Genomic DNA, 27794 nt, shown 5'->3' on the forward strand with positions numbered 1-27794 from the left:
AATAATTTGAAATTCAACATTCCCTCAATCATTTTTTTTCAATCTCCTTCGCCACTTCCATTATCCATCTTCATTCTCATATTTTCTCTCTCTTTAAACAAGAAAAAAAAACAGTATTGTTAACTTCCTTGATCTGCTCCGATGGACGCTGCGCTTTCAAGCTCAAATTAATGGCGTCTTCTATTGTTGTCTTTTCCAGCAGATGAACGGGCCAACGATCAGAGGTGAATGGTAGGTATGACTATATGAGTAGTAGAGGAGAGAGAGATTGAGGAGAGAGATTTTTAAATCTTCTTTATTCATCGTCGGTATCATCGAGGAAGGAAAAGACTAAAGAACGTAATAGCTGGAATTTAAAATGACATGGTTTTAAAAAGAATTTTCAAATTCTCATTTTGGGTTGATTTTAGGTAGTATACAAAATTGGACCAAATTCAATTCGAAATTCTTTTTATTTCCAAACAATTGGATTTGGCGAAATCCATCAATTGAAATGAAATCTTCACATCCAAACACACCATTAAGGAGAATTCATAGACAACCTTCAAAGTGTTGGAATTGAAGAAATCCACATGATATTCAGAGCATATGCCATATTTACATAGTAATCAGGTACTTCTCCATGATTTACATATCCAAAACTACACACAATAATATACATGTAATAGGTGAATAAGCTTGTCTACATATCCAATACGACTCGTGCATCCAGACGCCACACGGCCAAGGATTAGTGAATAGAACTTGGAAACCAAATGAATTCAATGAGAGTAATGGGCAGTTCAACAAATTAATTGATGACCGGGCACAGCTAGAACAATATTTGTTAAATTGTTGTACTCTCCCAAGTAATAACACCAGATGAAAGCTACTCTTATTTCATAGTTCATACTATGAACGTCTTCTTCGAACTTTTTTGACCACGTTTTCTTCTAGGATTAGCAGCAATTATGCAAGAAAAAGCATTGACAAGTTCAGAATCCTCATCACTTATTAGCATCTGGGCGGCATTGGGGTTGTCAAGGAGCAGCTTTGCAACAAGATATCCTGCGATTGACCAAGTCTGGAATAACCGGGCTTGCTTACCAATAAACCTTGCTCTTTTAGTGTCATAATATTCAGGCCACTTATCCTGTGATAAGCGTTTCTCAGCAATACGAACAGCCCTAGCAGCTATTTCAGGTCTATTCATCTTGATACATGCAACAGTGAGCTGTGAAAAAAATATAACAAACTGTTAGTATGAAAATTTATACCACTAAACGCAACATGGCTTTTTAACCACTTCAATTAGTTTATAAATCTTTCACTCATCCATGCACAGATTCTGGATGCAAACATGTGAGATTCACACAGACAACTATAGATACAGCAAAACAAAACCTCCCATGAGCACAATAATTGATGGAACAGATACAAGTATTGTGTGTCAGCAAACGGCCTTGCCACAAGAATTTTGTTTACTAACCTGCCAAAGCAATGTCGGCCAGGAGCCAGCATTGTGATAGGACCAGGGTCTGCAAAAATGACGGAGCTATGTCAGGATAGAGAATTACCTGAGGACGTATCCTCTATCAATCCCACCTTCAGAGTCCCATACTAAAAAAATAATTTCCCGTTCACATATTTTCACACTTTATCGTTACTAATACTTCCTAAATTTGTGTTGGAAGTCAAAATGAGACACGGGAAGGAGAATTCAATGCAACAAGCAGGGCAGAAATCTTACGTATTCTTGGGATCAGAGCCAGTGATAATTTGCCATTCCTGACCTTCAAGAGCAGGATAGCATATCTTTAAAGGCATATCAGCCACAAGGTCTGTCCATTTGGTTTCAATGAGGTCCAATATGGCATGGGACTGATCCTTCGTTGCCAGGCCACTTACCACAGACCAAATATTACCCAGAGAGAAAAATCGAAAATCCATGTGTGCTGGTTGCAAGTTACCAATTAGATAACCTCCTTTCCCTGGCATCCATTCTACTAGCCAAGGAGAGATCTGATCAGGGTAGATATTAAATTTGTTGACAGCATCATATGAGTATTCTTCAGTCTTATAACGATATATCTCATTGAGTTTCTTCATATCAATCCAATAATATTCTCTGATATGAAATGCCAATGCAACCAAACGATTATTCAATGCACGTATAAGATCTGCTGATCCATCTTCTGGAGCAAGCATTTCACGAGCACAACGCAATGCAGAATAAAAAAGTGCCTGAAAAACACGCAGTATTATGTAAAACATCATACTCCCTCCGTCCCTAAAAGATTGCCCTATTTGCCCGTTCACAGACACAACTTGAAACGTAAATATCCCTAACTCTACAAGCGTAACAATGATAAAAAGTTATTTCAAAAATATATTAATGAAACAAATCTAACAAGACTCCACATGACTATTATTTTCTATAGGGTAATGATAATTCATGGTAAAATATTCCAAGGTTTGACCAAAAAAATTGCAATGTGGCAATTTTTTAGAGGAGATGAAGTATGTGGTAACTTCACAATTCATTCAAAAGACAAAATAGTACTCCCTCCGTCCCATAATATAGTGTTATATGTTTTCCTAATCGGGTGTCCCAAACTGATGTGCCTACTTTGACTATTTCCTTTTTAATCAGTTAATTTTTACCCACAATACCCTGATAAGAAAATTATAATACCGAAATTGTCCCAAAAAGTACAAAAATTTGAGCAGACACTCTTCCTTTCAACCCTTATCTAGTGCCCACAAATCTATTAGTTCACTTGATCTTGTACATTTAGCTGTAATATGATGGTTATTGATTATCGACTTGTTTCTCTTAACCATGTTCACCACCAGGGTTAGCTAATATTCCCCTACCCCTTGAACTGCGAAATTCTGTGATTAAATTCACTTGTTCCTAATCGCAGTTCGGTCGCTTCGTCTTCTTCAGGGAACTGCAGTTTTTTCCTTTTTTGTTTTTAATGCCTAAGAGCACCCACATCCACGACTGAAGCCTCCAGTCAAGTGAATGTTGACAGTATAAAATTGCAACAATGTTGACTTGTAATATCTGTCAAGTTAGCTTACTACTTGCCCCAGGTATTCTAATGTCAAGCTTCCTCTTGAGCCAAATAAAGAGAATAAGAGATACATCATTGGCTTTCTTATTTATCTTTTGCTGAGTGGAAGAACAAAATGCATTGTTTTTATATTTCTTTTACTTTTACTGGACAAGAAGTAGAAAAATGGTGGGATTTTACAAGTTCAGACGAATTTGTTGCCATATCTGAACGCTATTATGCGCAATTCAATATTAATTATATATATATATATATATATATATATATATATATATATATATATAGGGGAGGGATCCGGTAAGAACACCTCCTTATGTAAGAACACTTCTTACGGTAAGAACACTTTTACACTCTCCATGTTCTAAATTTGTTCAACCATGTTCAAAATTTGTTCAACCATGTTCAAAATTTGCTCAACCATGTTCTAAATTTATTCAACCATGTTCTAAATTTTCAAGCTCATGTTCTAAATTTATTCAACCATGTTCTAAATTTTCAAGCCCATGTTCTAAATTTATTCAACCATGTTCTAAAGTTATTCAACGATGTTCTAAATTTGTTCAACTATGTTTTAAATTTATTCAAGCATGTTTTAATTTTGTTCAACCATGTTCTAAATTTTTTAACTCATGTTCTAAATTAATTCAAGCATGTTCTAAAATTATTCAACCATGATCTAAATTTTCAAGCTCATGTTCTAAATTTATTCAAGCATGTTCTAAATTTATTCAACGATGTTCTAAATTTGTTCAACGATGTTCTAAATTTATTCAAGCATGTTCTAAATGTGTTCAACAATTTTCTAAATTTAGAACATGAGAAACTAGTCAACACATATACGTATATACATGTTCTAAAAATTCAAGCCCATGTTCTAAATTAATTCAAGCATGTTCTAAAATTATTAAACATGTTATAAATTTATTCAATCATGTTCTAAATATATTCAAGCATGTTCTAAATTTATTCAAGCATGTTCTAAATCCATTCAAGCATGTACTAAATTTATTCAAGCATGTTCTAAATTTATTCAAGCATTTCTAAATTTATTCAAGCTTTCAGAATGTTCTAACTTTATTCAATCGTGTTTCAAAATTAATTCAAGCATGTTCTAAAATTATTAAACATGTTATAAATTTATTCAAGCATGTTCTAAATTTATTCAAGCATGTTCTAAGTCCATTCAAGCATATTCTAACTTAATTCAAGCATGTTCTAATTCTATTCAAATATGTTCTAAATTTATTCAAGCATGTACTAACTTTATTCAACAGTGTTCAAATGTTATTCGAGCATGTTCTAAAATATATTCGAGCATGTTCTAAATTTATTAAAGTATGTTCCAATTTTTGCATTTTCCAAGATCCGAGTACATTTCGAACAATCAAATGATAATGCCGCCAGCACCACCACCACAGACGAGTTCAGCCACCACACCACAGACCAGTTCAGCCAGCACCACCACAATCAATTCCTCTCGCTCACCACCACCACCACATACCATTTCAGCCACGAAATCACAAAAAATTCGAACAATCAATTGAGAATGCCTATTGAAAATTCAATTTCGAACAACCGATTGAAATTTCCACCGCAAGCAGCTATTCAATTGAAAATTCCCTATCGAAATTGATTTCGAATTGAGAAGTGTTGATTGAGGAATTGGAGGAGGGAGGATGATCCAAGAATCTTACCGAAATTGCTCGATTGAGGTGAGCAGCGGCATCGATAAGCGAGCGGCGGCGAGACGTGACCACCGCGAGAAGGAACCACCGCGTGAAGGAGTGGCCGGCGAGCAGCGAAATCGATTTCGAAACCGTGAGAGGAACCACCGCGATCGCCGCCACAATCGAGCACATTGACCGGCGAGAAGTGATGACTGGCGAGAAGCGACCGGCGGAAGTTGGTGGTGGCTACGACCGGCCGGAGATAGAATTAAAGAGAGAGGGAGGTTCGAACTGCAGCGATTAGAATTGGCACCGGCGATTAGAACTGCTGCGAGAAGCGACTGGCGGCGAGGGAGATCAGAGATCGGCGGCGAGCCGGATGGTGGTGGTGCTACGAGCGGTGGCCGAATGTTGGTGGTGGTGGCTACGAGCGGTGGCCGAATGTTGGTGGTGTTCGAAAGAGAGAGAGGGGAACTGAAGAGAGAGAGAGTGGAAAATATAAAAAAAATCTGATTTTTTTTTTTTGATTTTAATCCCAACCTTTAAAATATTTAAAGGTCCAGATTTGTTAAAATTGATTCATTTTGGACGGTCAGATTAGAAACAATCCAACGGTCTAAAAAGTGTTCTTACGGTAAGAAGTGTTCTCACCGTAAGAAGTGTTCTTACGGGAGCCTCTCTCTCTCTCTCTCTCTCTATATATATATATATATATATATATATATATATATATATATTATAATGATAGTATTTTCATTATTATAATTAATAACAACAATATCAGATAATAAAAATAAACTTTCATATATGTACAACTAGATTAGATCCCGTGCATGCACGGTTATTTAAAAGTTATTAATTGATCATCTTTTTTAACTGAAATATTTATCCCTTAAATCTATTGCGTAATTAATAAATCTCGAACGTACTCATTTTATTATATAACAATATACAATTTTCGTTCTATTACGTATTATATATTTTATATGTTTAATATGATGATTTGACCAAATTAAATATTTGATATGCTTAATATGAACAAAATATGGAGTAAGAATGTTTTCTATTATTGATATGGCAATCTGACTAAATATTACCAAAATTGTCTAATAATGTCATATCTAATAATCATATAATTTATTCTATTTATAAATATTTATACAAAAGGAAATAAAATAAAAATAGAATAAAGTAGATATTTTTTTTTTTTAGAAAAGGGTTTTTTGGCGGGAAAAAATTGCACCAGAAATTGACACGTGTCATTCCTGGTGTCTCTTTTAGTATATAGTAATAAATTGTCAAATTAATTATAAATTATTAGTAGTTGAAATGAGTATTCTATAGAAGAAAAACAATTGGGGTAGAGTATATATAAAAAATAGTTGAAAGAGGGTGGTCGGGTGGTGACCTTGGGTGAAGATTGTAGAGAAAAAATTAAAGGTTATAGTAAGAAGTATCTCAAGATAGTGGAAAATGAGGTGGAAGAAAGGGAAGGATGAAAGAGAAATATTTTGCGCAAGGATGCACATGGTGTAATTCAACTTGGAAAGTGCTTTACTTTTTGCCTTTTTGTAAGTGTGAAATTGAAAATATTGGGAAGTGCTTTACCTTTTTGCCTTTTACTAATGGAACTGGGTAATTGAAATATTGGGAAGTGCTTTACTTTTTGTCTTTATTTCCTTTTTAAATGCTTAGAGGGAAAACTGAAGTCTAGATAGGGAAAAGGATAGGAGTACACAGGGTGTGCATCTTGCACACCACCACTTAAAATCTGCCAACTCACAAATCCCACTAAAAAAAGAGGGGGAAAAGTAAACTGAAAAAGAATATTTGGGCGGTATAATTTCACAATTTGCGCCTTTGCTAGCATCTTAGCGGGAATATTTTTGAGTAGTACTCCCTCAGTATTTATTTAAGAGATACACTTGATCGGGCACGGGTATTAAGAAAAAAATTGAATGAAATAAAGTAATAAAACAAGTGGGGTTGGGTAGATATTTTAATAAGCAAAACAAGTGGGGACCATGTCATTTTAGGGGATGGGGGGTGGGGATGGAGTGTAGAACTGTAGATAGATTATTTAATTAGATGGCGGGGTTGATAAGATACTAAAAATGGCAAGTGTATCTCTTAAATAAATACGGCCGGAAAAGGCAAGTGTATCCCTTAAATAAATACATAGGGAGTATTTGTGAGTGGGAAACATTATCATTAAAATCTTTCAAGCTTTCTTAAGTACATGGGTTGATTACAACAAAATGCAACTGGTACTTAATCTCTTTCAAGTTTTGATCTTCCTTTATTTTCATCCTTTTTGCCATTAATAACCAAATAAAGCTTCATCTTATTCCTAAAATTTCTGCCATTACTGTTATGTTATTTTTCACAAAAATTCCATTTCATTTGCACGAATAATTCGGAATGTTTTTGAATCTTAATGAGTTTGTGTATTTTATCGGACATTTTCAAAATATATAAATTTCGTGGAATACAACCAATGTTTAATCAACTTGACAAACCGATCTTTTATATGTTTAATCGGCTTCACAAACTGAATATTTTATTAGATAAACTTTCCTTTGTAATGAATGTAAGATGTTTGATGAAATGCTCAATTGAATTATTAAATTTAATATACTTTTTCTAAATCAATTTCAGTTGTTGCAATGTACTAGGTGGAATAAGGTATAGTAGAGAACTAAATATGGGGATGTTTTGTTCTTCAACGACACCCAACGCTGTTTTTTCTGAATTTGATCTATTTATCGCTAAGGTTGAGGAAGATGACAATGGTTTTTTTGAAGTGACAATGGGAGTATATTGTAATATACAAGCTGATTATAGATTATGTATTATGATTCCATAAATCTTATCAAGAACCAATAACATATAATAACAAAATTAAAAAATAACAACTACAAAAGAAAAAACCGTTCCACATTCAGATCGAGGACCGAACACGGGGTACAACAGTGTAAGGATGGTCGAGTAAGGGTTGTTGTAACAGTTTGGTCTATTCGATAATATAGATAAGTTGATAACCAACATATATTTAAATTTCATAATTCAATCACCGATGCTAAGGCCAACCATTTTATGGAATCATTTTAGTCATTACATGATCAAAATATTGAATGTTATTTTTTACCTTTTAATTATGATTTTTTTGGGAACTCGTTGCTTTTATGGGAACCATCGGATAATTAATTGTCCTCATTATCAAAAAGGAGTTGGTTGTTGGAAATATAAATTTGGTTTTATTTTTTTAATTATATATTAATATATTTTTATGATTATACATGAGCTTACAATAAAACTTAACGATACCAGAGAATGTGTATCGGTCTCCAAATAAGTATTTTTTTATTACCGTATGTCTAAACCTGTAAATTAGTAATGATATCCAAACATAATAACCCCGTATGTTGTAAATAAATTGTTTAGATCATAACTTCAAAAGTTAACAACCACAATTTTTTTTTTAATTACTAAGCTTGGCTACGATTACACGAGATCCTTTGACTTTCGAAAAAATTAAAATTTAATAAAACAAAACTCAACTAAATAGATGTGTAACTCTTAACAATTTCATGATCATCTAAGTTGTTTACTTCTTTTTATAATACAAACTAGTTTTTAGGCCCGGGTTACTGCATTAGTAATATTTATATTATTGTTATTTGAAAATATTATTAATAAATTCCTTTTTTATTATATATATTAGTATTTTTTTTCAATGATAGCATGTAACGTGTTGTAGCTCAATGGTAAACACTTTATTGTTTATACGTGAGGTCGCGGGTTCAAGTCTTGTACACGCTCCATTTCTAAATTTTTAAATATATGAAATTTACATGAAATGAAAGACTCATAAACAGAGTGCCACGTGGCACATAAACTTCATTAGAAACGCCTTTTAATATATAGTATAGATTACGACCACCAGGCCACCACCAAGGTTGGAAGAGGTAGCTATAACAAAGTGTGTTATAACTTTATCTACGACTATAAAGGATCATCCCTTTAAAGAAAACATATTAAGAATTCTCAAAGTCGGTAAACTTAGATTAAAAGATTTTAATTTGCAATGACTTACGTGCTGATACCCCCTTGCTAAAATGGTCATTACTACCATGATATAACATCTACTCTAACTGCGCGCACCGTGGTTGATTATTGTCAAGAGCAAAAATAACCAAATTTTAAATTGTGACAAACCATTTTTATGGGATCATTTTAATCATGAAAATATCAAATAATGGATATTTTTTTCACCTTTAACTATGTCTTTTTTGGCTACTCGTTGCCTTTATGGGGACTATCATAATTAATTATCCTCATTATAAAAAAGGAGTTGGTTGTTGGAAATATAAATTGGTTTTATTTTTTTAATTATGTACTATATAGTTTAATGATTACACAAAGGCTTACAATAAAGTTAACGATACCAGAAAATGTTTACCGATCTCCAAATGATATTTACTTATTACCGTATGTTTAAACCCGTAAAATAGTAACGATATCCAAAAATAATAACTCCGATAAGTTGTAAATAAATTGTTTAGATCATAACTTCAAAGAGTTGACTTATAATTACTAAGTTTGGCTACGATTACAAGGGATCATTTAACTTTTGAAGAATTTAAATTTAAATAAAATCAAACTCAAGTAAAATAGATGCGTAATTCCTAACATTTTCATAAACATATAAGTTATATAAATCTTACTATAATACAAAATTACAACCACCACCGAGATATACCGGAAAAGGTAGCTAGAACACAATATTTTATAACTTTATCTGCGATTATTAAGGTTCATTTCATCTTTCAAGAAATCAAATTCAGAATTCTCAAACAAGGTAAAATTAGAATAAAAGATTTTTGTTTGTAACGACTTATGTGCTGATACCCCCTTGCTACAATGGTCACTACTACGCTGTATAACATCTACTATAACTGCGCACACCTGTGTTCGATTCTTGTTAAGAGCAAAAATAAGCAATTTTTTAATTGTAACAAACCATTTTATGGGATCATTTTAGTCATGAAAAGGTCAAAATGATGTTTTTCTTTACCTTTAGATATCTTTTTTTAAGTTTAAAGATATATTTTATGGGATCATTTTAGCTATAGAAGAATCATAAAGGTAGATGTAAAACAACCCCATCACACAAAGAACACCCTTTAAATTCGCCCAAAGAACAACCCCTACACGCAAATAACCCTTTTAATCGTCAGAAAATCATGAACAACCGTCATTTGATCGTCAACCTTTCGCCTTCAACCTTTGTTGTATTGTAAGGAAGAACAATTGTTCTTGGAACGGACTTGAAGAACAAGATTATACAAGCTTTAGATTCAAGAAGTCACGATTGTAGGAGGGACTGAGATCGATCGTTTTACATGAAGAACCCTAAAGCCCAACTCAACTTATTTGAATGAAGAACAAATGAAAAATCAGAAGAACCCTAAAGCCCCAAAATAATTTAATTTAATTAATGAAGAACAAATTAATAAACCAAGCCTAAAACCCATGATTAATTTATACCAATGAAAGAACAAATGAAAAACCAAAGAACCCTAAAATCCTATGTTACTCAGACACGAGTGTCGGTGTCGTGTCCGACAAGGTGTCGAGTATCTGACACTACGATCCAAATATTTGCAGACACTCTGACACGGCCAAAGGAGTGTCTTGACTTGTGTTTTAGACACTGCTCCCAAACAAAGTGTCGGATAAAAGTTAAGACACTTTTATAAATAAAATAAAAAAATATTTTTTATTTTAAGTAAACATAAAAAATAAAGTAATGCAAGTAAGAATTAGAGTTTTTTTTTTAAAACGTATAAAAAGAAAAAAGAATATTGTGCGACAAACTCACCTGAGTATTGGCGAAAAGTAGAGTCAAAGATAGTAAATTAATAAAGTAAGAATTAGAGTTTTTTTAAAAAAAACATTTTAAAAAAAGAGAAAAGGAAATGGTGGGACAACCGGACAAGCCCACGTGAATATTGGTAAAGGGTAGGTCACGTGGCATTGTTTTCCTTTCCCAATTCCCACCTTATTTTAAAAAAATCAAAAGAAAATCAAAGTCCCACCACCAGGAACAAACGCGTTAATGGAAGGAGAAAGCAGGAGTGCAGGACGACGCAACAGCCATGCCTGAGATGAAGCATTCATAGATGAAAACAATAATTGATAAGTGCTTTCATCTCGTTTTTTCTTCTACAACAAAAGCCCCAACATATTTTTTTTTCTTCTCCACACCTGATTTCGAATTTGCGACCTCGACACCTGATTTCGACACCGGTGTCAACACCTCCCCCGACACGTGTCGAGTGTCGGGTCGCGGGTCGGGTCGGGTCGTGTCGACACCCACTGCCGGAAGAAGTGTCGGAGTAACATAGCTAAAATCCCATTTTTTTTGTTTTCTATGAACAACAAAAGAAAAACCATGGGAAGAAGAAGAGGGATAAGAAACGCGAAAGGGTGCAAAACTGAAAAAAAAAGTTTTCTCTCTCCTATATTTTTTTGAGAATTAATTACAGATTGTTGGAAAGGTAAAACAAATTTGAAATTCAAAATTAACATTTCAAAACAAATTTCAAATTTTAAACTGAAAATTTCAAGGGAAGGGAATCTTTTCAAATGATGTGGCATTGTTTAATTGGTGGGTACAAGATACTCTTGCACACCATGTGTACTCCTATCTGAAGAGTTGAAGACATTAAAGTTAGTCACGTCACGTGGCCTTTTTTCCTTTTTCTTTTTTTTTCTCTTTGTTTTGGAGGAGGCTAAAAGTTAAAGTCTTCCTTTCCCAATACAATTTGTAACAACGAATTATGAATTCGCCCACCCCGCACATCGCGAACTTGGTACTGTTTCTTGTGCTATAGCGTTCTTATTTGAGTAAAATTTATTTTTAAATTCTTGATTTGCACAATGTAAGATTAACTTCTATCCTCAAAGAGATTTGTTGATTTTCCATACACCTTTCTAACCATGTATTTTCTTCCTATTCGAAAGGAACAAATGTTTGTATTATGAGAAATTGGAAAGTTTAGATTTTTAATGGAAATATGGAACATTCCATTAATTCTAGTCTTTCTAACAAAGCCATGAGTTTGAATTTGACAGGGATGAAGTAGGGTAAGCACCAACCATGACAAAAACTCTGTTATGATTTTCAAGACTAAAAATGTCAAAAACATAATTATATGTGGAAGATTACGCTCACTATTGTGTGAATAATCATGAATCAACCAATTTTATTTTATTTTGGCCTACAAAACAGAATGTTAAAAACCTAAGGGTGTCAAATAGATTTTCCTTAAAACAAATAGATAGTAAACTTGAAAGAATAAACTTATAAGACCTTATTGCAACTTTTTTGAACTTATCTATATTTATTGGACCTGGAACTTGTTACTTTTAAGGTAAAGGACACGCAACCTTAATTAGACATTGTCTTGGTTTTACCTTACTCTTAAAATATTGAATTTTATTATTATTTTATTACAAATTATGGGGTATTGGGCTTCCAAAGTTGTGTTAGTTAAATAAGTGGGATATCTTGGTTAATTGATTAATAATATACTAAAAGATAGGAAATCGATGTGGGGCTGACAAGTGTCGCTCTATGATTTGTCTCTCTTATCATTTTTAAAAAAAATTGTCATATCTTATTTAAGGAAAATATACTAAAAGAGAGGAAATCAATGTGGAGCCGACAAGTGTCAAAAGTTTTGAGGTTTAATTTTTTTTTTTTTTTATAATAGTTAATTGATTTTAGGGGTTTTATTAGTCTAATTAATTTAATTAAGGGTGAATAGAGAAAATGGTTGATTAGGGGTTAATTGGTTAACGACGTTACCGACCGTTAGTCAATAGGGGTATTTGGTGCACTTTCACAAACCTTGAGGGTAGTTGGTGTATTTTGAAAAAGTCGAGGGTATTTGGTGCATTTCGTTAAATCTAAGGGTCATATTCATGAAAAAACCGTATTTTTAATTACTTTATATTTCCCCCACTAATCGATCCGCGACCACCACCGTCACCTGATTCGTGACCACCAAGATCATTCCATTACGCATCACCTACGACCGATACCGCATTTTTATACCATGCTCTGCACATGACTGTAATATGGTGTCCTTCTATTGTTCTCCTAATAAGGCAATGACCATCACAGCCATTTGATTATACTAAAAAAAATATTCCATCATGTTAGAAAACTTGAGAGATTCGTCAGATATGAATAAATCACCAAAGACTAAATCATATCAGTTACACAAGGTAAGAGATTACAATGGACGATAAACGCTTGAAAGATGTGAAGAAAGCTCTCTGAGTCCATGGTGATTTCAACAAGTGGAGTAAAATCTTTAACTCTTCCGTTTACACATTTCTTTAGCCATACTCCTGTCTATATTCTGTGTCAAAAGTGATGAATCTTAGCCCATTGACAAACCCCCAGCATCCAACTCCACCATTCCTAAAAAAAATTAGAAATACAAAAGTCCTTGTCATCAAAGGTAGGGTAGCGCCATTGTTTCTACTGGTTTTATATGATTTCTTATCTATTTGAATTTTGAATGACCTTCCATTCACATCATTCCGCCGTAAAATCCTTTTTGTCAACCCAATAAGATCGAAGTTGCACTATTCTTATAGCTACTTAGCTTGCGCAAAACTTGGTCAGTTATTCTCCTGTAGATATCTAAACCAAATTCATTGTCTAACATATCGCAAAAATTTATTCTCATGGTCGATTTAATTCCCATAACAAAGGAGGAAAGTTGCACTGGCTGCATTCAAAATAGTCCTAAGTCTTTACTGTTCTCTAAAATCCTTTCCATGATAAACTAATGCTTCTACAGACGCAAAAGTTATCTAGTGTAGTTACCAAGAGCAATGTAAAATGTAGCAGAAAATTTATCTTGTAAGATGAAAAAAGCAATGCAAAGTATGCTCATTGTTACCTGTATTTCTAAAGGATGCCCATGAATTCCCATACGACGGTCTATCATGCACGAACCATCAGTAACCAACAAGGTTGGGAACATATCAAAGCCATCTGCAAGACATAATCTCAAGATCATCTTAATTCCAGTCTGCACATCAACTCTCTCCTGAAGAGACAGATCTCCAGAGCATTTTCCATAGGCACGTAACAGTATAATCCACCAAAGCCCTGAAAAATCCGCATCAAGAATGAGTAACTAGTAATGCTTTACTGTAAAAAGTGAGCCACAGTAACTTGTGCAACAAAAATATGAGAGAACCAGAATCAACAGGTGCCACACGCCCAATAGCTGCCTCTCCAAAGTCAGGATCCAAAATCTCTTCCGTCGCAGAATCATCACCATCCAGAGGAACAGTACGAACCTTGAAACTAGCAGGCATCAATCCTTGACCAGGACTATGACAATCTATTGTTTTCTCCCAGCTCTGCCAAGATAACAGAGTAGCATTTCATATGATAAACAAATAAATGGCAACTAGCTACAAATAAAGGAAAACACCAAGTAACAACTCAACTGCATATAGTTCAATAATTCAAACCAGCAGCTTTGACAGTCTGTCATAAACCTAGTTTTTGGTCTTAGTAAAGGGAGAGATCTAGATATTTCTTCGAGGATACTGACCGCCTGAGGCAAATCACTATTTCACCCCTCTGGGCCCTGTTTCCTTTCTCTTCTCATTCATGGTTAATCCATTCAGTCATATTTTCTCCAATTGATAAACTCTTGGCTGTACTGAGGGCCCTAATGAAAGTATCAAATGGGATTCTATTTCCCATGTATATATGTAGGTAAATACGGACTCCTTTTCCCTTGGAATTTTTGCTTCTCTTCCTGGGTATGTTACTTAGAGTCTTCTAATCACCCACCGTGGAACTGTATGAAGAGCAACTTTATGAAGTCTCTTAGAGTCTCATATCAAGAAGAAGACTTACCTTTCATTTGGGCATTTAATCACTCCCATCAGGTGCTGTCTGTCAAGTATCAATTTGAACTTCTTTCTTCTACAGGTTATATTTCAACAAGTTATGACTAATAAGAGACTGATCAAAGTCTGCTCTCCGCAATGGGTATTACACACCCATATTTGTGGGCTGGTGAAGGTACTCTCACCAGACGGGGGTAAATCTATTTTTCATTTCATATAACGGTACAGATGACATAGGTTTAATATATGAAGAAGAAATCACAAGTTGTTCATATCTTCTGTAATTCATACGTAAAAGAAATTGGTTGATAATCAAAGTGAGTGTTCACTAAAAAATTCTTCACAGGAGCATACAGTTCACATTAACAGATTGACAAATTATGCTTGTGGAGATGGGTATCACTTGCCCTCCACCAGATGTCGTTTGCATTGAAGATGCTGCAGGGAACTTGTTCAAGCAGAATGTTTAGTATGACTGGAGACCTTCATACTGTAAAGTTTGCCAAATGGCTGGTCACAACTGTGATCAACAACCTGTTGTGCAGCAACCTAGAGCCCAGCCTACGCAAAAGGTCACTCAGAAGTGGGTGCCAAAGCAGACCACACAACTTGCTTCACCTTCTAGTCAACCAGTGGCTACGCCTACTGTTTCTACTACCTGTGGATCAATCAGGGGCAGATGCTGGGTGGAGAGTTTCCACCAAGGGAGGTAGTAGACCTTTACCAGTTCCATTAAGAACCAGTCCTAATAACTCATTTTTCACTCTTGAGGAGGAACAACCGAGCAATAAGCCAACAAGGAGATGATGCAGAATGAGGATATGAGAGGAATTGGTAATTGATGTACTGATGCGCTGGAATATAGTTAACTCGGCCGAGTCTGATACAGGGCAAGCTGGATTGCAATTCCTTGTTAAATGAGGCTTAATTTGTGCAAATGGTATGTGAGTGGATTGAATGAACCCCTCAAGGTCTGTGAGGTAAAACATCTCATTAACACTCATAATTTTAAAATCATGGCTTTACTTGAAACTGTATTTAAATCTCATAATGACCAAAAAATATGAAAAGATTTGGTATGATTGGACTTGGGAAACAAGTTATTCTTGTAGTGATAAGGGGAGGACTTGGGTTGGATGGAAACACCTTGATGTTGATATGACAGTTTTAGCTTGCTCTGAGCAATTTATCCTCTGTACTATAAAGCATATGGTTGCAACTATTTCTTCTTCACAACCATATATGGTCTGCATACTATTGATACAAGGAAACGTATGTGGAATTGTATCATATATTTGAAAAATATTGTTATTGGACCTTGGGTTTTAGCCGGGGATTTCAATTGTGTTCTTTTGTTTGAAGACAGAATTAACGGTGCTCGGTGCTCCTATTACAGGGGCAGTTATAGAGATTTTAATCACTCTTTTGATACTATTGCTCTTTTCCCTGTTAGTAGCAGTGGTAATATTTTCTCTAGGCAAAAAGGAATTGGGGAAGGGAAAACCTCAACTAGGATTAATTGGTGCTTAGTAAACGTTGAATGGATGCATGATTTTGCTGATGTAGTTCCCGAGTATCTGAGTAACTCCATTTCAGACCATACTCCACTACTTATTAACTGTTCACCTGTAGCTAGTGGTGAAGGTAGACCATTCAGGTTTTTCAACTACCTTGCTACTCGTTGCAAATTTTTGAAGACTGTTGAGTATGTCTGGCAAGCTCATGTTACTCGTAGTGATCATATGTACAACCTACGGATAAAGCTTAAAAAGGTCAAGGTGCATTTAAAAGCTTGACACTCAAATTTGCAGGTACTGCAGCAAAAATTGACCAGGCAAAAAGTTTGTACCGTGCAAACCCAGATTCAGTGGCAAGCAACTTCAGAACAATATGAGGAAGAAAAGCCGCATATTCAAGAATTGAGGAAATAGTCTAAAGTAGAGGAGATTTTTTTAAGACACAAGGCAAGGATTGCGTTGTTGACAATTTGAGATTCCAATCAAAATCTTCTATTCCTCTCGTAGGAAAGGCAAAGAAGGATGTCAGTGCTTATCTATTATCATTCAGGGTGATAGATAGATTGATACAGAAGATATTAAATGTGAAATTTTGGGTTTCTACAAGTCTCTGCTCGGTTCTTGTGCCTCTACTTTACCAACTGTCAGTGTTCCTGCACTCAGAAGTGATCCTGGGCTAAGTAAAGAGGCTGAGGACTTCCTATGCCAAGAGGTTACTGAAAAAGAGTTGCAGATGATAATGCGCGATGGTTTTAATGTTTCTTTCTTCAAGCAGACTGGAGCATTATTAAAGGTGACTTTTATTCTGCTATTCAGGAGATATTACCAACTGACACATGTCTAAACAGTTCAATGACACCTCTGTCACTCTTGATCCTAAAGTTCCTAATCCAACAAGGGTTAGGCCGTTAGGGAATACAAACCCATCATGTTGTAATGTTATCTATAAGATTGTTTCTAAAATCTTCATTAGAAGAATGCAAGGTATTATAGGTGATATTGTGCAAGACTGCCAGTCTGGGTTCATTCTAGGAAAGCAAATCTCTGACAATATTATGCTTGCCACATAATTGATTAAAGGATGTGGCCATATGGGAGAGAATATTTCTCCAAGGTGCATGCTAAAAGTAGATTTGAAGAAAGCATACGACTCAATGGAATAGTCCTTCTTTCACGAAGTAATGAAAGAAAAAGACTTCCCTACTCAATTTATTAAGTGGATTCTTGGTTGGATTACAACTGTTTCCTATAGCATCCTCATCAATGGCAGACCATGTGCTCCTTCAGAGGCCAAAAAGAAAGTATTAAGACAAGGTGATCCTGTGTCTACTTTTATCTTTGCTATTGGGAAGGAGTATCTCACAAGACTCATGCAACAACTATATAAGAACCCCAACTTCAACTTTTACCCAAAATGTGAGAAATTGGCTATTACTCACATTCTGTTTGCTGATGATCTCTTGATGTTTGCTACAGCTGATTTAATATCCTTCACAGTGCCTTTCTTTCAAGCTCTTCTGTCAGGCTTCTGGTTTGGAGGCAAATATTAACAAAAGTAACATTTACGTGGGAGGGTTGCCTAACCATAACAGCAGATTTTGGATGCTCTTAGGATCCCTATAGGTGAATTTTCATTCAGATACCTAGGTCTATAAACAGAGAGGTTGTCTTATGCTCATTGTAAATCCTTACCTGACAAGGTAAGGTGGTGAGGAGAGCTAAAAGTTGGACAGCCAAATTCCTATCGCTTGCAGGCACATTACAGCTAGTTAAAGTGAGTTTTCTCAGCTTGCAATCATATTGCTGTCAGATTTTCTACTCCCTAAGAAACTGCAGTAGAAATCCAAGGCTTCTGCAGATTGTTCCTATCTATGGACCGGTGGTACAAATCCTCCAAAGAAAGCATTTGTCTTTAGCGCTCACTTATGTCTTCCAAAAGATGCAAGCTTAATTATAACAAGCGTGCATTAGGCGCCAAGAGACATCAGGAGCAAGCTAAAGCGCCTCACGTGGTCAAAGCATAGCACAATACAATAGGCACATTTAGGCGCGTGCTTTTGTGCGTTTTATCCTGAGGTGCTAGGGAACAGAAGCACACACTTCTGTGATTGAGTGTGCTAGGTTGTTTTCCAACGGGGAGACATAGTGTGAAATGTTTAAAAGAATAACGGATTTTTCATGAAATACCTTATACCCCCGAGGTTTAAGTTTATTCACCAAATACCCTCGTAGTTTCAGGTATTCACAAAAAACCCATGAGGTTTCATATTCTTGCATGACTTACCCCTGTCGTTAAGTGGCCGTTAGAAACTTTATTTCACCAAATACCCTGTATTTTAGAAACTTTATTTCACCAGATACCCAGTGGTTTCTGATGTTTTCACCATATGCCCCTATATTTTCTGATGATTTCACCATATGCCCCTGCTCCACCAGAACACCATGGTCAACCCCTTGCTGTGAACCAGAAGCACCAACACCATACAATACGCAGGCCCTAACAAAACTCGATGTCTTAATATAACACTGAACCGACCCATCAGCTAAAATGGTTGAACCCACACAAGAACCACCAGAAAGACAGTTTCCTCTACAAGCTGAAATACCCACAAAGTAAACATCATTCAGATTTTTAGGTGGGTAAGTTAAGAACTTAGTATGATCCATCTGCAACATTGCTACACTTCTGGGAGAATCCCTAATCTCCCTCTTCAACTTACACCCTTTGTTAATGTCATTCGGGTCAACCAGGGCACCCGCGATACCCAAATACTTGACATTGATCATTAACAGCAGGTCATCTCACAGGTCATCTCACAGTGGAAGTCCCACTTCCTTTGCTAGAACTGTAAATCCTCAAATTACCATCACTATCCAATTTCAGAAACCTCAAGATATTCCTAGATTCAGCATCATCACTCCCATAAGCCATAATCACAGAACCAGATAGATTATCATCATAGAGTGACAAAATCCCAATTGATTGAAGCCCTAATCTAGGGTTACTCAAGTACTAACAGTAGCATTTATTCCACTGTAATGTCAAATTCTCAGTTCTGTTTAAAGAAAATGAATACAACCCAAATGATAAAGCTATCCCAACAGTGAAATTTTGCGATTGAACAATCGTAGCAGTTGGATGATCAAAAGTGGACCAAACAACAAAATTAGACCGATTTTTGAGGCAGAAACTACCGGAATCGTCAAGGGTGGCATGGGAAACGCCGGAATTGGAAGTGTTGGATTGCCAGAGGGTGGTCCTGGCGCCGGAGAGTAGTTGGAAGTTACTTCGCGAGGATGGAATTTGATGCCAGAGGCTTGCCGCCGGCGATGCGTATAGTGATTTTAGCGGCGGTGAGGAAATTTCTTTTAGGGTTTGCGAGGTTTTTCGAGGGAAGAACAGAGGAAGAAGGAAGGAGAAAGGTTGGGCTTTTGGTTGACGAAGAAGGAGAATAGGGGTATAATAGTAAAAGCGCACTAAGGCCTAGTTAACGCCGTTAGCCTCCAAAGGCTCCAATGGTCATTAAGGGTATTTCATGCAAGAAAATGAAACCTCGGGGGTATTTGGTGAATACCTGAAAATACGAGGGTATTTGGTGAATAAACTTAAATCTCGGGGGTATTTCATGAAAAATCCGAAAGAAAAAGGTGAAAGTGACTAGGCCCACCCCATCCCTTTAACCCTATCAAAAGGAGATAAAAATGTCATATATTTTAACATTTTCTTTCTTATATTAGTAATAGGTGTTTGGCTATGTTAACTTCCCCCCTCCCCCTTTTCCTCCTTTTTTTATCCTACTATACGTCCGTACCTTTTTACTGTTTTCTTTTTGTTAGATGCAAATAAGCCATCCATCAGGACCATCATACAGTCACTCATGCGGATACTTGGTATTTTATTTATTTATTATTGTAGTGATTTTCCCCCAATTTCCTTATTTTTCTTCCCTTATTATGCAGTAAGTAACCAAGTATAGTGGCTGCTATATTTCATTTCAGCATTGGTATTGATGTAGATATGTCTATTTCTGATGGAGCCAAAGATTCATTTGTTCTTGGAAAATTAAATTCTAATAATCCAACCTTTGCCCGATAATCTATTAACGGTCCCACCTATGAGGTATTCCTAGCTGATCCAACCTTTGGTACCCATTTTCTTTTAACAAACCCTTTTACCGGTTACCTGAAAAAAAAAGTCAACCAACTTATAATTGACTCAATTAAGCTTGTGTGGCATTTTCTTTTTTTAAGTTTTATGCTGACTAGGAAATAACCCTTCATTTCCCTCTCTTTCCCTCTTAATATCAATATTTGATATCCATAACCATGTCTAAGTGTTGAAAATTCGATAATACTGGTAAAATGAAAAATCCAAAGTTTTGGAACTTCAATTGCCCTTTCAAGCACAGGAATCGCCTCATCAAACCTCCCTAAACTGCAGTAAATCGCAGCAACAACATGAAGACTCATCGCCAAATCCAAATTCGATTCCCCTGCAACCGCACATCTTTTGGTCAACAGTTGAAGCAATCAGACCTGAATCTGTGATTCTTTTTGATTTTGAGGTTTATCTGACGGATACTGCAAACTACACAGAAAACCTGAATGGAGTACTGGACTCTCTGAGATTGCAACCACATCCCCAACTTTTAGAAGGAAAAAGTTGATTAACCTTTGCACTCCAAAATCAGAGACAGAATGCCAAAAAAGAAAATGGCATAATCTTCAAAGTAGAAAAATTATCAAGTTGATGTTGATTTGCATCTCGGTTTCAACATTTATAAAACCACGATATCAAGCCCGAACCGCAAAATCCAGAGCCTTAACCGGGCCATCCCCAGAAGCAATAGTGTCTCTAGCAAGTTTGAGGAGAAACGGACCTAGATCTGGGTTGTCGAGTTGAGGGGTAGTTTTTGCGGGTCGGGTTTTTTCTTCCCGGGGGACCGGTCAGGGGAGGGTTTAGCCTAAGAGGTAGAGGGGGAAGGGGAGGGAGTGCGTCTGGGTGCGGGAGATGGGGAGTTGAGGCGGGACCCGGTGAAGGGGCGGATCTGACTGGTAGGAGTGGTGGTTTCTGCGGTGGAGAGAGAAAGTGTTGATGGTGGATTTTTAGCTGAGACTAAGCCTAGCATTTTTGTTTGTTTGATAGGAGTGTGGGAGGAGAGAGAAAGGGGGAGAAGTTGGAGGAAGAAGATGAAGAATGAGTTGGTTTGTTGGTGGTGAAAGGTGAGTGATGTGAGTTAGGATGGAAATGGAAGCAATTATTATGGGAGTTTTTGGGCTAATTGATGTGGAGAAGAAGAGATAAGAAGAGAGTGATTTTTTGGTTGTTAATGGCGTGTGAGCAAGAGCAGAGAAGGAAATGATTGTTTTTTTTGGAATGAGAGAGACGAAGAACAGAGAAGGAAAATGAGAAAGACGAAGTTTAAAAGAAGGAAACCTGCAAAAATCACAATGGTCATTGCCGCGTAGGACATGTGACCTGAATGCAGGTCGCCATTTAAAAGGGTTTGTTAAAAGAAAATGGGTAACAAAGGTTGGATCCGCTAGGAATACCTCATAGGTGGGACTGTTAATGGATTACCAGGCAAAGGTTGGATTATTAGAATTTAACTTTCCTTTGTTCTTTTGGCTTTGGGATGTAATGGACTAAATCAAAATGGCTCTTAAAACATCTTCGCTTCCTTTCCATGAAGTAAAAGATGGTCGTCCCGACTTCCCATTATCGCTTTTGGGTCAATTGGAAACAACTTCTCTGCAATTGCAGGGTAAGGTTGCGTACGTCCGACCCCCTTACCCCGCTTGTTGCGGAGCCTCTTTGAGGCAATGGGGTAATGATAATGATTAGTATAGATGTACAATTAAGCATACTGGTTAAATTATTAATTTATTATATAGCAACAATATTTTTTTAATAAGAATAATTTTTAATATTTTATACAAACAAGTGCACCTCGCCTATGAAAGGCGTGCGCCTTCGCCTTTCACCTAGGCTCTAGACACCCTCTGCGCCTCGGTTCGCCTAACGCCTTTTAAAACTAAGGTTACAGGACGTCTGAATACCAAAGCCATATGCTTCTGGAATAAAGCAACAATCACTAAGCTACTCTGGGCTATTACTTCTAAGAAGGGTAGACTATGGTGCAAGTGAGGTGATACTTATTACGCCAAGGGCAGAAGTCTACCGGATTTGAAATGCCCTACAAATTGCTCTTGGGCTTTGAAAAAAAATTATTGACAGCATTGCTCTAGTGGCTTATGTTGGTGGTTGGGATCAGATTGTGAAGAATAAGGCTATGTTCTGTTCACCTTATTTCCACTTATTTTAGGAAAAATAAGTTCAGTTAAGTTCAGATAATTTTAGATAAGTCAGAAAAAGTTGACCAAGTACAATTTATAACTAAAATAAGTTTTGATAAGTTTAGATAAGTTCAGATAAGCTCTGAAGCACGGGTACGGCTGTTTTCAGAGGTATCCGTACCGGGTACCTCTTAGGTACGGGTACTGTACGGGTACCTCCAGGAAACGTACCGGATTCGTACCTGAAAATTGGGTACGGTCAACTAATATGGGTACGGTCAACGGTTGAAGTGGGTACGTTTTAGGTACGTTTCGGGCCAAAAAAATATAAGTACCCATTTAAAAAAAAGGGAAAATAATTATATCAGGCCCTTCTCTCTTCTCCTTGTCTCCTACCTCCCTGCTCCAACGGTCACATCTAACCGGCGATGACGTCATGTTCTTCTACTCCGGCGAGGTCGACATCTTCATGCTCCTGCTTCTTTGCTGATATATGTTTGTTTCTTGTTGTTTAATGCTGCTACTGTCCTTGTTGCATGAATTAGAATGTCTTTGTTGTTGTATGAATTATCACATTTCAAAGCTGACAATTCTTGTGGTTAATTTTATTTGTTAACTTTTTTTTTTTTTTTTGCCGTATCCGTTTCTTGAAATTTTGATTTTGCCGTTTTCCGTCCCCGTACCCGTTCCCGTATTTGTCCCCGTACCCCAACGAACAGAAGATGGAACAAGATAAGTCAAGGTAGATAACAATTAATTTGACAGAAAAAGAATATTATTGAAATCAAAACACACATAAAAAATCCAGTAATCAAAAAAACAAAGAAACTGGAGATAACACCAAACAAAAGATCAAAGCAAGTTGGTCTAAGGAGGTCACTTGGTCCTTTGTGACCATCAAGCTTCCCTGGTACTGTGTGTTTCAAGGGATGAAGAGGAAGATATCTACATGGTGGAATGCCTATTACTCGATTTGTTACATCATTTACAGGATAGAATTAGGCATTTACAACGCAAGTTGACAACATGCCTGATAAATAAGCACAACAAAGAGTCTTGTATACTCACAGTGTGCGTCCATGGACATAAATGTACGGAGGAAAATAATCAGAGAAAAGCGCTGAGGGAAGGGGTCAAATACAGCTAGGGCCAAAAAAATGAACTAGAATTATAACATGTTAAAGGCACTAGGAAGTAATCAGACCTAGAAAACCTAGACAAAAGATGTAAGACACATTTGATAATCACTCAATTCAATGAGCTAATATTCGTTCAAATCCTCTACTTTTTTAACCTGATCTGGCTTTTGCTTAACCAGGAGTCAGATTGCTTCCTTGAGTGGACTTTGTCTTTGAAAAAGCACCATTTTTAAATATTGGAAATTTTGTGAAACACTACCTTAATGTTTGGACGTTTTGTAAATTACTACCTTATAAAAACTTTTTTATATTTTTCTACCTTATAAGTTTGATATGTTTTAGTAACACTACCTTGTAACATAAAACGTTAAATCTCTCCGTTTGTGGGCCTCACCCCAATGACTTTATTCTATTTCTCTTTCTTCTTTCTCAATCTCTGTTTTTACTTCTCTTTCTCAATATTTGTACCCATCATTTTTCAATCCTCTTCCTTGAAATCCCCTCTCAAATGGACAGCCAACAATAACATAAGGTATAATCAAATGGACTTATCATTTGTCATCACTTGGAGGAGGAATTTTCTTCTCTGTTTTCATTTGGTTTATGATTTTGCATTTTATATTTCTTTTTACACGAAGGGGGTAAAGTTTTGATTGACAAGATCTGAGGCACCTCTATATTCCTCAAAAATAAGCTATCGAATACTAAATGATTAGACATAAATAAAACTATTGAAGTTCATTGGTATTGTAAATAACAAAACACAAAAAGGGTGTTCCTCATATTTCAAACTGATTAGTGGTGATAGATTTAGATTTAGCTAATTGGATGCGGGTTGTTGATTACAGTGTAAAAGTCCAATACACTCCACTGTTGATCACTGCTCAATTGGATGCGGTTGCTAATTCACTCTCAGTCTCGATATATTGTCATCATTATGACTTCAAATGTTGGGTCATCCTTAATGTTGCTGATGAGACATCATCAAAAGAGGCAACATATGAAATAATAAAGTAGAGAGTTATGGATTCGACAAGAACAATCTTCCGTCACGAGTTCATGAACAAAGTAAATGAATACACAGTTTTCCAGCCTCTTGATCGTGATCAGATTAATAGAATTGTTCGATTACAGGTTCGTCTTTAATACCTTATACCTTCCACAAAGTATGCTTAATCTCTTCTTTAATTTGTGTCTTCTTTGTTTATTAATTTAATTAATTTATTTATTTTTAACCCCATCCACCTACAAAGAGTACAGACTAGGATTACAGATCCTAAGATGACAATTCAAGTGATCCACGCTGCAGTTCAGCTTCTTGGGAGCCTTGTATATGATCCTAACTATGGTGCTAGCCGGTTAAGCGTGTCATACAACAACATGTCGAGAATGAGATTGATAAAGGAATATTGACAGGGGATTTTAAGGAAGAGGATTGAGAAATAAGAGGATAAAGATTGAGAAAGATAAGTAAAGAACAGAGATTGAGAAATAGGAAAGAGAAATGAAATAAATTCGTTGAGATGGGCCCACAAACGGAGAGATTTAACGTTTTCTGTTTCAAGGTAGTGTTACTAAAACATATCAAGCTTATAAGGTAGGAAAATATAAAAATGTTTTTATAAGGTAGTAATTCACAAAACGTCCAAACATTAAGGTAGTGTTTCACAAAATTTCCTTAAATATTTAACGAAAGCTGCTTTGCACAACCAACAAAGCACAATTCTTCAAGCCTTAACACTTCTTTTTAAGAGGTGATAAATAAGTCTAATAGCCTCAAACCATACCCTTAAGGCTCCGTTTGGTTTTGTGTAAAACGTTTTCCAGTGCAAAATAATTTTCCATGGAAAACATTTTCCAAGGGAAAACACAATTCCAAACTAGTTTTCCTTTGTTTCGTTCCTTAAAAGAAAATGGAAGAAGATGGTGAAGATTGAGGGGAAGAAGGGAGAGGAGGAAAGGTGGAAAAGTGGTTTCCCTCCCATTCAAATGGAAAAGGTGTTTCACCTTTGAGGTAGTTATGGAAAATTGTTTTCCATCCCTTGCCAAACCAAACAACGTAAAATGATTGGAAAAAAAATCATTTTCCATGAAAACGTTTTACACCCTACCAAACGGAGCGTAAGTGGGATCTGTGATGTGTTATAATTTTACTAAGTTGCGTTGATCCCGAATATAATTTTTGGCATAGAAAACCACGGATTTCACCCCCTTCCCCACGAAATAAAAAGGGGAAGAAATAAGGAGGTTCTAGTGTATTGAAGCATCATTGGAAATATAATCAAATCATGTCAAAAATACTTGTTCACACTTCCTTAGTATATACTGAGAAATGTACATACCTGCAACTGAAGTGTGTGAAGGAGGAAGTTGCGCACAATATCATACTCCCCTTTCAGAAGAAAAGCTGTTCCAGAAGGTATAAAATCTCTTATGAAAACCTGATCATAATTCAAGGCATCAGAACTTGTAGGGTCATTAGCAGCAATTGTTCCTACAGGGCTGCCACAGTAATTGACAACAGATTCTCGCAAGAGGGCCCATGCTTCCTCCTCAATAGGGTCAGTGGTATCGTCCTTTACAGTAACTTCTCTTTTACCTTGCAACTGCTGAACATCTTCCAGAGTATTTGACCCATTCACCAAACTACTAATTGTATGATGTTTGTGTGCTTTATCAACATACCAGGTTCTATTACCATCAACTGGAGCTGAGCCTTTCACTCTTTCAGCAGATTCACAGCAGAAGATCGAGGACCTACATCGGCGACATGTTGCAGCTTCATACAAGCCACCATTCAGAACTCCAAACCGAAATTTAACCTTTTGCATACTGGAGCATTGCAAAGCTTGAATACATCTTAAACCCCGTTTCAGAACACATTTTCTGCGAGACGTCGAAAAGACTGATGAGTTGTAATTGCTTACGTGAGTTCTAGTTCCAGGACGATAAGGTAAAGTTCCACAGAAAATTTGCAAAAGACCCTCCGAAGTGGCCATTGGAGAAAATACTAATACAGAACTCAATATCCTCACTTTAAATAGATACCTGAAAGAACACACCACCAATAGCACCGCGAAAATTTGTCAAAAAGAAAAATTCACTCCTACTTTATTGGAGAAAGTACCTCAAACAAAAAACGTTAACTCGAACAAATAACTTTTTAAAACTACTCCGACTTTATTGTCAACAATTAATTGTGACATCCCCTGTAATTGAGAATATCCCAGTGTTTTTACGTAATACTATGTACTCCCTTCGTTTCATACTAATGGTTACATTTTGACTTTGTACATTATTATTCACAAATTCAATTTCACTGTCATTTGTGATTTAAGGATAAGGGAAAATATAGTCGTTTGAAATCTTATTATATACGTCTCGATATGTATTTCGCAGTATCATTTTTTATAATTTTTACGGATATAAGATTGGAGATATTAAAGTTCAAACATTTACACTGGCATGCGTAAAAATGTAAAGTGTAACCGTCAAATCGAAACGGAGGGAGAGTATCCTTAACAATCTTTGCCTAATTTCCATCTTCTCCTGACCCGTCCATTAAGTGGCAACATTTAGAAATCATAATCATATTACTTATATTCTAAAGGATGTGATAACCATTTCCAGTATACAGTACATGACTCTAAATTCTCAGCAGACGGAGTTAAGAGTACCGACCAAACAATAAAACGAAGATAACATACCCAATAGAAACCTAAAAACAACGGAAATGAAGAATTAAAAGCTTCATTAGAGAACTAAAACAGCATATAATGAAACCAAATCACACCCACATAAAAAAAAATGAAAAAGTGATAATCAGAAGCGAAATACATGAAATTAACAACAATTAATCATAATTGCAAGACATGAACATATGAAAGAATTCTAAGAGATGAAAAAACAAATGGGGGTTTACCTGATTAAAATTAAAATGTAATAGCGAAATTGGATGATACTGTAGCTTCCTTTGCTTGAATGGTGGATTTGTGGAAGAAACCCTGGGCAAAATTGCGAACAGAAATGCAAACTTATTGTCGATTTCAATTTGATTAATCCTTTCGTAAGTTTTGGAGGGTATGTTTTTTGTCTAAAAATGTTTCTTTTCTAATTTCCCTGTTTTCCACCCATTTTTGTTTTGATTTTGTTTGTTTTTTT

The 27794-nt window shown here is 36.0% G+C and overlaps 1 protein-coding gene across 1 annotated transcript; it reads right to left on the reverse strand.

The window, feature by feature from the left end:
• Positions 1 to 507: 507 nt before the first annotated feature.
• Positions 508 to 27794, reverse strand: LOC110776463 (neutral/alkaline invertase 3, chloroplastic). Its single transcript, XM_021981029.2, has 7 exons — positions 27556 to 27794; positions 25976 to 26681; positions 14014 to 14179; positions 13711 to 13922; positions 1730 to 2223; positions 1469 to 1517; positions 508 to 1213 (listed from the first exon to the last, which is right to left on the reverse strand). The coding sequence occupies exons 2-7, from the start codon at positions 26630 to 26632 to the stop codon at positions 887 to 889; spliced, it is 1905 nt and encodes a 634-aa protein (XP_021836721.1). The 5' UTR covers positions 26633 to 26681; positions 27556 to 27794; the 3' UTR covers positions 508 to 886.

The sequence above is a fragment of the Spinacia oleracea genome, chromosome 4 (assembly GCF_020520425.1).
Source record: "Spinacia oleracea cultivar Varoflay chromosome 4, BTI_SOV_V1, whole genome shotgun sequence".
NCBI lineage: Eukaryota > Viridiplantae > Streptophyta > Magnoliopsida > Caryophyllales > Amaranthaceae > Spinacia > Spinacia oleracea.